The following is a 12247-nucleotide window of genomic DNA, read 5'->3' on the forward strand; positions in this document are numbered from 1 at the left end:
AATACGGGGGCAGACAGAGCACTGGACCAGAGCCCATAATAGTGCCTCATTAGTCCTTGTTCTCACTGGACTAGTAATAGGATCAAGCTGGCTTTCTCAAACTGAGAGCTTGTTGAAATTAGCATCCTTGGAAACAGATTGGTAACATTATCTGTGAGAGGCTGAATTTTTATCGTGTGCTGGGTATTATACTGAATGCTTCACACGTGTAATGTCATTTTATCTTCAATAATCTCATGAGGCAAGAACTTTTTTATTTGCCATTTTATATAGGAGGAAAATAAAATCGGGAAATCAGTAACAGGCCAGTGTCCCTCAGCTAGGATTCAGATTTTGGTCTCACGCTGAAGCGTATTATGCCTTTTCCACACTTCCCAGCCATGTCATCCATCTCCGGCAAATGATTTAATTTCCCCTAGCTCGCATTCTTCAACTTCAAAATGGGGATCACATGAAAAGCACCCCCCTCCCCATCTTCACAGGTGTCCAAAGGATAAAATGTGCAGAAACATTTGGCAAACTCTAGAGTTTTGATTGTTCTTTGTCAAGGGCCCAGTAAATGTTTTTGTCTGTCATTCATGCTATTTCGTGTTGTAACAATTGTAACTTCACTGAACACTAAAGCTTTTCTTATAAAAGCATACATCCGTGGGTTTTTTCACTATCGATGTTTTGACAGAGCTATTGAAGGGTTCAATTTGGGGTTTCTGTGATTTGCAAAATCACGCAAGAGTTCATGTTCGGTATATTTTCTAGGGGTATCTGTCACTTTCTTTTCTAGCAGCAGGGAGAACAGTCTGGTGTGGTAAGTTGGTGTATAAAGGCTTGATATGTGTCTTCTTTCATCTTCTGATCGCCTTGGTGTTACGTGCAGTGGGCATGCCGCGACCCTTCAGATGCCAGCCCAAAGCTCGGGTGGGTCTGCGGGTGATTTAAAGCGATAACCTGACATCTGCAATCATCCAGCAGGCACAGGTACCCCCTGAGTGGCTCAGAATCCTTGGTTGTGCTCTGGGACATTCATGTCTCTGTTCTCAGAGGGCTTAGCGTCATGTATAACCAGCTCTCAACTTTCTGCCCCCCACCCCCACCCCATGCTGACTGCACCTCTCCCCTCTGCTGTGCCCTGACGCCCCCCCGCCCTGCTGTGCCCTGATGGCACCTCTCCCCCCCCGCTGTGCCCTGATGCCACCTCTCCCCCCCCCGCTGTGCCCTGATGGCACGTCCCCCCACTGCCCTGCTGTGCCCTGACAGCACCTCTCCCCCCCCGCTGTGCCCTGACGCCACCTCTCCCCTCAGTTGTGCCCTGGCACCACCTCTCCCCACCCCACACTGTGCTCTGATGGCACCTCTCCATCCCCCGCTGTGCCCTGATGCCACCTCTCCCCTCGGTTGTGCTCTGACTGCACCTGTCCCCCCACCCCCCGCTGTGCCCTGACACCACCTCTCCCCCCACTGTGCCCTGGCGCCACGTCTCCCCCCGCCCCACTGTGCTCTGACGGCACCGCTTCCCCCCCCGCGGTGCCCTGGCGCCACCTCTCCCCCCACTGTGCCCTGACACCACCTCTCCCCCCACTGTGCCCTGACACCACCTCTCCCCCCACTGTGCCCTGATGGCACCTCTCCCCTCCGCTGTGCTCTGATGTCACCTCTCCCCTCCTCTGTGCTGCGTTACAGGTGTTGCTTGAGTCCATGGTCGATGCTGCTGAGGACCTCTGTCCCAACGTGATGAAGAAAGCCCACATTCGACAAGACTTGATTCATGCCAGCACTGAAAAGATTTCCATCCCACGTACCTTTGTGAAAAATGTCCTGTTGGAGCAGTCTGGAATTGACATCCTTAACAAGATTAGGTAGGTTTATGACTGTCGTTTCTGTGGTCGCAGTCGAGGCAGCTGGGAGGAGTGTCACTGTTGGCTCCAGCCGTGGATAACATGTAGGCACGTCTAATAGGCAGTCCTGGCGTGTAGACAGCTGTGCGTAAACGCCTAGGTTTGTACATTTCCAAAACAAGACGGGTGCAGATATGCCTGCCTTACTGAAGAGCGGACGGCTCTCTGCTCCGCTTTAATAGGGGGTACATGTTTGTAGTCCCTTTTTTCCTTCTCCTGAAGCGTATCTTCCACCTTTAAAAATTACTAACTTGAAGTTTGCTTTCTGCCACCGTGCTGTTCTGAGCAAATGCACAGTCTAGAGATAAGCCAAAAGGCCCGGCGTGGCCTCGCGGCTGTTTCCTCCTGTGTTCTCTGGCAGGTCTGGGTACTGTGTACGTGCTGATGCTGCTCTGGACTGTTGGCTGATTTGTGCTTGATAAAGTTTAAAAAAATACGCCAAGGGGCGCCTGGGTGGCTCAGTCGTTAAGCATCTGCCTTCGGCTCAGGTCATGATCCCGGGGTCTTGGGATCGAGCCCCGCATCGGGCTCCCTGCTCAGCAGGAAGCCTGCTTCTCCCTCTCCCACTCCTCCTGCTTGTGTTCCCTCTCTCACTGTGTCTCTCTCTGTCAAATAAATAAATAAAATCTTTAAAAAAAAAATACGCCAAGATACAAATATTGAGAAGGTGTGATCACCAAACAAACTTTCCTCTATTTCCACCTAGAAACTCCGGGGTGGTTAGCAGTCTGAACGATACTCCACGAATTCTCCATGTTTCTCTGTTGGGGAGTCAGCAGACTAGAAACTAAATTCAGAAATACTCTCAAGTATCCCCTTTTAACTGTTCCTGAATCTCAATAAGAAGACTTCGATGTAGGGGGAGAAAAAACAACCAACAACAAAAACACACAAAAAACAAAACCTCAGCTTTTATCTGAAGAAGTGGGAGTTGTGTCAACAAAGAACGAGTGATGTGTAGCCAAATGAGAACCTGAGAAAAATGAGAGTTAAAATAAGCCAAAAATGATATTACAACCTAGATATGGAAGGTAGATCATGGAACTTTGAGGCTTGAGGAATTCTGCAGTGATGAGATCATCTTGGGTCTAAGGTGCAGCTGTCCTGTGTGTGTGTTGGGGTTTCTAAAAATAAAACTCTAGGGCACCTGGGTGGCTCAGTTGTTAAGCATCTGCCTTTGCCTCAGGTCATGATCTCGGGGTCCTGGGATCAAGTCCCGCATTGGGCTCCCTGCTCAGCGGGAATTCTTCTTCTCTCTCTGCCTCTGCCTCTCTCTCTGTCTCTCATGAATAAATAAATAAAATCTTTAAAAAAAATAAATAAAACTCTAGTGCCAACTGAGTTAAATGGTAAGACTTGCACAATGAAAGGCCATTTAGAACATTTACAGGACCCCATAGATCAGTGATTTTATTGACTCAAGCCGTGACTAGGTATGCTTACATAGTTCTGTAACCCGTAGTTTTAGGATTTTTATTGAAGCCCTTGAAGTATTAAGGAGGAAAAAATGCATTGGCCACCATTCTTCTGTCCTAATGGATTGAATTACCAGTGGATCATACTCTGGTGCCTTTACTAGGAGTACCAAATTCTGTCAGATATGGTCACTTCTTTTGAAGATGGGCAAATTCTGAAAAGTGAACAGCAGGCTAGAACTCCTTCTATCAGTGAATCACTTCTATGTTCATTAACTCCTTGCTTGGCTTTTTAAAATGTGTTATTTGGAGCACTGATGGAATGAAAATACAAATGTCCACACCTGTGTATACATCCAGATACAGCTGTGCCCACGCAGGTTAAGTGGAATCATTTCCTCTAAAAAGTTTGCAGTTTGGAAGTTCAATAAGGAAGCATGTTATCTGGTAACAAAATGATAGCACAGTCCTGAAACATTTTTTTTTTTTTTTTGGTGCACTTTAAAGGATCTTTTTTGGTGCTACAATTTGAAACAGATAAACCATCCCTCCCCAATTGGTGGGGGGTGGGGAGAGAAATAAAACTACCGATTCTATAGATTTATGAAGAAGTAAAATTCCCAAACATGCCTGAAAAAATGAGAGGAAGTACTTGTCAAAATTAGATAATCCCAGCCCGCCCCCCCCCATGCGTTACCCCCACCTCCCACCCCAGGTTTTGGGTGGGACCCAGTAATCTGTATTTTTAATGAGACCCAGGTGAATCTTATCAGACACCTCTGGGGAATAATAAAGTATTAGATAAGCCCAGTAGCTCCCAAGACCTTGTTTCGGGGACAGGAATTAAAGAAACATCCTTTTATCTTTAGCCTAGGAAAATTTCTAATGTAGACATCAAAGACTTAGTGCCTCCATTTTTCCCTGCCATCCAAAATCTGCCTTGCCAGAAAAAATCTCAGTGCAAATCACTGCCTTTCGGTTAGAAAGGTTTTTCCCTGTTACACAAATATACTTTCAACCTTGGTTTTAGGATTAAATAATTATATTTTGATAACTCCTTTCCCTGCTCTAAAAACTTGAGAATTCTTGACTTCAAAAGTAGGTTGAACTTACGAGGCGATATTGGAGCATGGGTCTATCTCTCCAGCACATTCGCCTTCAACTGTATTGTGCATTTATGTCCATTTGTGCATACGTGCATTTCAGTAGGATTATTCAGACTGAAGACACACAGGTAGAATTTGAATTCTTGGGAATACCAAATAACTAAAATGCAGACTCAAATACCAGCTATCTGACAGAGACCCTCATGGCTGACTTGTTTATTAGTGAAAACTCCAAAACTAGTGGGTTACTTTCAGTTGACTGGACACCTTCTTAAGGTCAGGTGAGAGACACCGAAACTGCATGTTTTGGTAACTTCTGTTCATAAAAGGCAAGAGAACAGTGAATTTGTCACAGTTTGAAGTAAGACGGGGAGTACAGCAGAAGCAGTTCAATATGGTACCATTGGACTGGTAAAAAATTTTGTATTTTTTTTTAAGGCAGGGGACATGCATATTAAAGTAATAACCCAAGTTTAACAATCAGACTAGACTTTCTTAATTTACTCCAGCCCAGGTTTGTTTTCCTTTATGTCAATGGAAGAATTGTTCCTCACCACATGGTACATCTGGTTCCCATTCAGTTTGTCTTTATCCAGATGTTTTTCATTTCTACCACTAAATCTTGAGTTTTGAGATTGCAGAGGCAGGTTGAAATTGGTCAAGCGAGTCTATTACCTGTGTGTTTAAGGCTTATTTTTGGAAATCCTTAGCCTTGTTCACACATTCTTCTATTCCACTTTCAAAGACAGAAGCGGAATCACAGTTGACCTTATCAACATAGCATCAGGGGTGGGTGATATTGCACAAATTTAAATGCTACTGTGTCCTTTTGCTTTTCACATAGTGAAGTGAAGCTGACAGTGGCCTCCTTCCTGTCTGATCGGATTGTGGATGAAATCCTGGATGCACTATCACACTGCCATCATAAACTGGTGAGTGCTGTGCACATCTGGCGTGGGGCTTCCAGTTGTGTTCTGTTGTGGTCTGCTGGTCTTTCCACCGCAGTGGGAAGAACAGGGCAGGCTCCAGGTTGGGGATGCCGCTTCTTTCCTGCATCTTACTCCTCTGCAGCTTTATGGGCCACGATCCTGCTTTTCCTTTCCTACATTGCTTCCAGACCATTCTAGAACATGTTAGAATCTCTCCAGAGGGAATGGAAGGGGAACGAGACGTGGTGGTGTTGAGAAATTTTGTTGTGCATTTATAATGCAGATACAAAGTTTTGTTAAGAAATAATGCTGAAATCGAGATCTAAAATGAAGGTATTTTAGATTATTTAATTTCTGTGTGCGTATTTTGTTGTTCTTCGACATGATCATGTGAGAATGGACTATTCCTGAAAACATGGGGTGAGGGGAGGGGAATATTTGGGGTCCAAAGAAAAGACCAGAGTAAAATGGACACATTCTAGGGATCGGTAGCTGCCGCGTGCCCAGCCAGGCCTCTTGGATATAACCGAGGTAAAGACATAAATTTTCTTCGTCTAGAGACTGGTTTTATTGAGGTAGAAGACTTTACTTCTAATATCACTGCATATAAAAAATATATCAGAAACTTCATGTGTTTTCAACTTCAGGAAGTCCTCTGAGGCACAGATGAAGGTTTCGTTACTCCTTACATCTCGTGTTGTGAACATTTTAGCAATGTGATGTGGTATGAATCTCTCGAGCAAATTAGGACATTTTCCCCAGAGAAGCATTTCCAGTTAAGTGCAGGCTGGAGATAGCCGGCTTTATGGCATGGAAATGTTGGTGATGCCAGGGAGCACCACAGTGGGAAAAACAGTAACCGTGGCTTCTCCACGAGGCAGACAACATGAATATTTCAGAAAAATGCGTAGGCTGTCCTCTAAAATCGAAAAGATGGGACAGGAGTTTCTCGCAGCGTCACTGAAAATACCGCCCATGGGCTGGAGCTGGCCCACTCACCACGGGGCACCTGTGCCTGATGAGGTTAGGTCACCAACCAAGAGGAAACGTGGAGAAATTTCTAGAGCAACTGGAGATGGCCACAATGCACAAACGCATGTTATTTCTCTAAAGTATCATTTTTGTACTTTACCAATATACCGGTGTGTGGCAAGCTGGAAATATAGAAAACTGATTCATCACCCCAGAGACTTTAAGAAGCACTAGCTTCTGGTTTGTGGCACAGGAAAGGCCTATGTTAGGGGCGCCTGGGTGACTCAGTCATTGGGCATCTGCCTTCAGCTCAGGTCATGATCTCAGAGTCCTGGGATCGAGCCCCACATCGGGTTCCCTCCTTGGTGGGGAGTCTGCTTCTTCCTCTCCCTTTGCCTCTCCTTATGTTCCCTCTCTCGCTCTGTCTCTCTCTCTCAAATAAATGAATAAAATCTTAAAAAAAAAAAGGAAAGGCCTATGTTAGGGTCTAGAGCTCCCAAGTCAGACTTTTCCTTTTTTTAAATAAGCAGAAACAAAATCAATGGAACATCCTTTATAGAAACAATTTCTCAATAACCCATGGCTGCAGGGACGGCCTCAAAATGCCCCCTTCATATTGTACCAACATGATTGCACGTGAGCACCACACTGAACGGCTGAATTGTTCACTTTTTTTGCATTTGTCTTTCTTTGAAGAATTTACTCAGAAAAATACCAACTTTTTTTTTTTTTTACAATTTAAAAATGAACTATGTGGGTGCACTTTTGTATTGAACTTTATTTTAATATTCTGATTTGGGTTGTAAGAAGAGAGCTTAACTTCTGTGTGAAAGGAATAGTATCTAAAAAATGAAATTTTGTTTTCAAAGACATTCCAATTACATGAATATATTCTCCAATTTAAGTTTAGAAGTGTCGCCAGTGGTTCCACGGTATTGTCAGCTGGTTCTGATCCTTTCCAAAGAATTAAATCAAAGTTCCTGGTGATGAATCAGCCCAGCACTAGAGTTTATTAACTTCAGCCCAGTTTATTCTACCTCTTATCATTAATGTTTTTAGGTTTACCTAAAGCATAACAGTGGAAATTAATAAATCCTATCACATACGGTGTTCATTACCTGAAAACAATGAAAGCTGTTAGCAATTTCCTTCCTTTCAGCCCTTTAAAAACAGGGAAGGTTGGAATCATTTTATTTCCCCTAATTAGATATTTTTAAAACACTAGATATAGAAAGAAATTATTTCAGAGGAGGGGCGCCTGGGTGGCTCAGTCGTTAAGCGTCTGCCTTCGGCTCAGGTCATGGTCCCAGGGTCCTGGGATTGAGCCCCGCATTGAGCCCCGCATCGGGCTCCCTGCTCCGCAGGAAGCTTGCTTCTCCCTCTCCCATTCCCCCTGCTTGTGTTCCCTCTCTCGCTATCTCTCTCTGTCAAATAAATAAGTAAAATCGTAAAAAAAAAAAGAAGAAAGAAAAAGTTTAAAAAAAAATTTCAGAGGAAGTATGAAATAAAATTAATGAAAAGAACACTTCTTATTTTCTTCTGGACTAAGTATTCTTGTATTTTACTAAAGGAGGTTTTATGATTTCTTGCTTAAGACAACCCACCCTCCAAAGATAACAAGAGGTGAGTTACTGTAGTGTGAGTGTATTAAGAATTGTCCATAACCGCACGCAGGTAGAATTCTTCACCACGCCACCTTGTGGCAGGGGTCTTCCAGAATTCAGCTAACATGCTCTTCCCTTCCTTGCCTCTGGTCCTTCTTCTTGACTCTCTTAGGCTGACCATTTCAGCAGACGGGGCAAGACCCTTGCTCAGCCAGAGACCTTAGAGATTGAGCTGGCTGAGGAGAAGCCAACTAAGCGCTCTGTCATGACGGTGGAGGAACTCACGGAGATGGAGCGTTTGGAAGATCTGGATACTTGTATGGTAAGACACGTCCTTTGGTGACACAATTACCCCATCACCACTGGGCTTTGCTACTGATTTTTTTTTTTTTTGGAGATCTCACCATTACAAACCAGACCAAATAGAACTCCCTCCCAGAGATCATTCTTTCAGAAACTTGTTGCTTACAGAGACTGTTAAGCTGAAGCTTCAGGTCCCCACTAAGGCCCTGTATCTTACTTTGGATTTGTAATTTTGTAAAACTTCGCTTTATTTCATTTTATTCTATTCTGTATTCCAGTGTAATTAACATACAGCGTAATATTAGTTTCAGGGTTTACAATATAGTAATTAAGCACTTCCATACATCACCCAGCGCTCATCACGACAGGTGCGCTCCTTCATCCCCATCACCTGTTTGCCCCATCCCCCAGCCACCTCCCCTCTGATCACCATGTCAGTGTGTTCTCTAGAGCTAAGAATCTGTTTCTTGGTTTGTCTCTCCCTTTTTTTCCTTTGCTTGTTTTTTGGGGATATTTTGTTTCTTAAAACTTTTCTTAAAGAGTACTTCCATACCCCCTCCCAAGGAAGAGTTCTGGAAGTTACAGTGAGCATAATACCTAGATCTGTCCCTATAGCTTCAGTGGAAAAAATTCCTAAATTCTTTAGGAGAAATTGATTATTTAACTTTTGAAGGTCATTTGTGACAAGAAAACATTTTTAAGTAAGCCATTAAAAATGTGGGGAGGGGGGCGCCTGGGTGGCTCAGTTGGTTAAGCGACTGCCTTCAGCTCAGGTCATGATCCTGGAGTCCCGGGATCGAGTCCCACATCGGGCTCCCTGCTCAGCAGGAAGTCTGCTTCTCCCTCTGACCCTCTGACCCTCTTCCCTCTCGTGCTATCTCTCATTCTCTCTCTCTCAAATAAATAAATAAAATCTTTAAAAAAAAAATGTGGGGAGGACTTTTTCCCGCACAAAATATGTAGGATGGCTTTTTCTCTCTCGGTCCTATCATTTTTTTATTTTCTCTGGTGCTTTTTCCCGTTTTTAATTTACACAATTTGGGGGTATCCTCTTATATTTGCATTTCCCATTTAGTTTATATTCTGTTTAATTCCCTTGATGTGATATGCTTTAGAAGATGGAATATACACCTAGTGTCTGCCTAGCAGTAGGTCTTGATTCCTAACTCACTTTCTGAATTTCACACGGTGTATCCATCTGGCCACGTAACTAGAGTGTTCAGTATGTTGATGTTTTTCCCCCTCTGAGGACAATTTTACTTAAGTTCCTATTTCATTATTTTAGAATTTGTATTATTAGGTATTAGTTACTTCTTTACTGTAAAAACAGTTGTATGTGCTCTCAATATTTTTGTTTCACTAAAATAATCAATCTTTTAGGAATTCCTCAAAATCTGAGAGAGTGCTGCTAGACAACATCTGGGCTACTTCTTCACCCAAATGTTTCTACATCAGCTAATAATTCTAGTAATTTTTAGATTCGGCCATTGTCAGGAATGATACTTATTTTTAACTTTGAAAACCAAGGATTTGATGGCCTGCTGTGATTTTTCTAGCCCAGAAGAAAAGGTAATGCTTTAAGTAGTTCCTTATTTATAAGCCAGCCATTGTTACCTGTTAAAGTCTGTGAGTAGGGGCGCCTGGGTGGCTCAGTTGGTTAAGCGTCTGCCTTCGGCTCAGGTCATGATCCCGAGTCCTGGGATCGAGCCCTACATCGGGCTCCTGGCTCAGCGGGGAGCCTGCTTCTCCCTCTGACCCTCTCCCCTCTCATGTTGTTTCTCTCTCGCTCGCTCTCTAATAAATAAATAAATAAATAAATAAATAAATAAAATCTTTAAAAAAAAAAGTCTGTGAATAAAATAATTGAGAACCCTCCTGATAAAACCCTATCATATACAAGGAGGCTAGCAAAGAAGGCCAAAAATATCCTAGATTTCAAATAACATTCTAGTATAGTGAAAGATGACAAATAATTTGCTATATAACTATGTAAACTTAAAACTGTATTTGGTCTATGTAGGGGGAATTATCAAGTTTTTTAATAACTTGTCTAGTATATTGTAAAATGTATCTTTAGTATTTTTTTACTTTGCATCTTGAGACAATGGAAGTTAACAAAGGGTGATTATTCCAGAAAGCTTCTAGTTTAACCTTAAGAGAAAATAAGTATGTTATAGGAAATAGATATGAATTAAAAATTCAAAATTAACTCTATATGTCACATTTCCTGCCAGAATTATTCAGTCATGTGTGAGTTGGGAAGGAGTAAAAAAAATGTGAGCTTATAAGACACATTTTGTTGCGTTTGTAAGTTACGTGTTTTAGGATGAGAGAGTGTTGGCTAAGAATGACTGGTTTAGCTACTGTAAGGATGGTGTTTCACTGTGTAAACTTTATTTTTGTTTGATTGACTGCTTTGGTTTTGTCATGTGAAAGAAAACGGTGGTTGTTCTTAAAGTGGGTGGGGTGAGAGGAGAGGAGAGGAATCATTTCTTTAAATTTATTTTACATTAAGATATAATCAACATATAATACCCTTTTAGTTTTATTTATTTATTTTTTTAAAGATTTATTTGGGAGAAAGAGCATGCACCAGTGGGGGGAGGGGCAGAGGGAAAGAGAATCTTAAGCAGGCTCCACGCCCAGCACAGAGCCCCACTCGGGGCCCAATCCAGGATCCTGAGCCAAAATCAAGAGTCAGACACTTAACCAGTTGAGCCACCCAGGCGCCCCTTTACTTATTTATTTTTTTAAAGTAAACTCTACACCCAGTGTGGGGCTTGAACTCACGACCCCTGAGATCAGGAGTCATAGGCTCTACTGACTGAGACTGCCAGGCATCCCAACCTTGTTTTACTTTTAGGTGTATGACATAATGATTTGATATATGTATATATTATAATATCCTAAGCCACCCACAGACAGCGCATTTTACACCGTGGCAGGTCCTCTGAGTGCAGGGAGCCCTCTCCTACAGAAAATCAATTTTCTGAGCTTTGGGCTTTTTACCCTAAGCCAATAGCCTAAATTCAGAGCGAATTTGAAAGGAATAGAGGATTCGTCTCACCTTTTAAAATTACCCTCACTGTCTCTTTCATAATCAAAGCAGCAAATCGTTTGTGTTTCTCGTTGACATCCATTACCAAATACTCAAGTTGTGGTCCTCACGTGGCGCCATTTTAAAAGGGTTTGAAGAACAGATTTGCAAGGGAGAGACATTTAATTTGTTTTGGTTTTCTAAATGAGCCTGTGCACATGCCTTGGCAGCGTTTCTGGCTTAAGTGATCCGGGAAGACAGGATACAAGGTTAACTGTTGTGTGGAAGAGTCCCAGAAGGACAAATGCCTCTGTGCCTGCCGACAACCTTTCCCACGTGGGATTGTGAGTCACTGGCGGGTAGAATTTGTGCCATACACAGAGCTAGAGCACTGTGAAGTGTGATGTTGTAACTTTGCTATTACCTAAAATGTTGGTTGATAGCCCAGAGCCCTGTGACACTTTCCCTAGGGCATTCCAAAGTAACTTGGACTCATCACCAACCTTCTTCTTAGAGATTCTACTTATAGAGTCAGAATCCTGGCGTTTTTTGCCTGTGATGTTCATGACATCTGCTAAATCTATTTTTGAACATTTCTTTAACAAACTTAGTAGGCAATCTGGGCATCTCTTTTTTCCCTACCCCCAGATATCTTATCATCATGTTTCTTCCATGTCTCCCTGGTCCAAAAGTCAATTCCATTTCAGTCCTTATGTATCTGTAAAGAACCAGTAGTTATAATCACACTAAGGAAGGTTTAACGCCATAAATTAGAGGTAGAAATTTATTAGTCAAGTTCAAGGGTTGCCTTTTTGGAGATGGAAACAAATTTAATGTATATGGCTGATTGCTTAAACTTACTCTTTGTCTAAGTGAGGGCTGAAATTAGGATGAGTGAGTGGTTTGAGAGGCCCTATTATCTGCTGGCAGGGCAGGCCAGGGATTTGGGGTGGGGGGCGGTTAGGGAGGATGCCCAAGACCTTCTCATC

General features: G+C 42.8%; 1 protein-coding gene across 5 annotated transcripts in view; it reads left to right on the forward strand.

The window, feature by feature from the left end:
* The window catches only part of CARMIL1 (capping protein regulator and myosin 1 linker 1), a 312830-nt gene that overhangs the window by 241634 nt on the left and 58949 nt on the right, over positions 1 to 12247 (forward strand). For all 5 annotated transcript variants that reach the window (XM_028107424.2, XM_028107425.2, XM_028107427.2 and 2 more), the window contains exons 27-29: positions 1678 to 1853; positions 5258 to 5345; positions 8091 to 8240. In XM_028107424.2, coding sequence (XP_027963225.1) covers positions 1678 to 1853; positions 5258 to 5345; positions 8091 to 8240 — 414 coding nt within the window. The remainder of the gene's footprint in view (positions 1 to 1677; positions 1854 to 5257; positions 5346 to 8090; positions 8241 to 12247) is intronic.

This window comes from Eumetopias jubatus, unplaced genomic scaffold (assembly GCF_037043125.1).
Source record: "Eumetopias jubatus isolate StellerSeaLion01/CBP00866 unplaced genomic scaffold, mEumJub1_p1.0 scaffold_6, whole genome shotgun sequence".
NCBI lineage: Eukaryota > Metazoa > Chordata > Mammalia > Carnivora > Otariidae > Eumetopias > Eumetopias jubatus.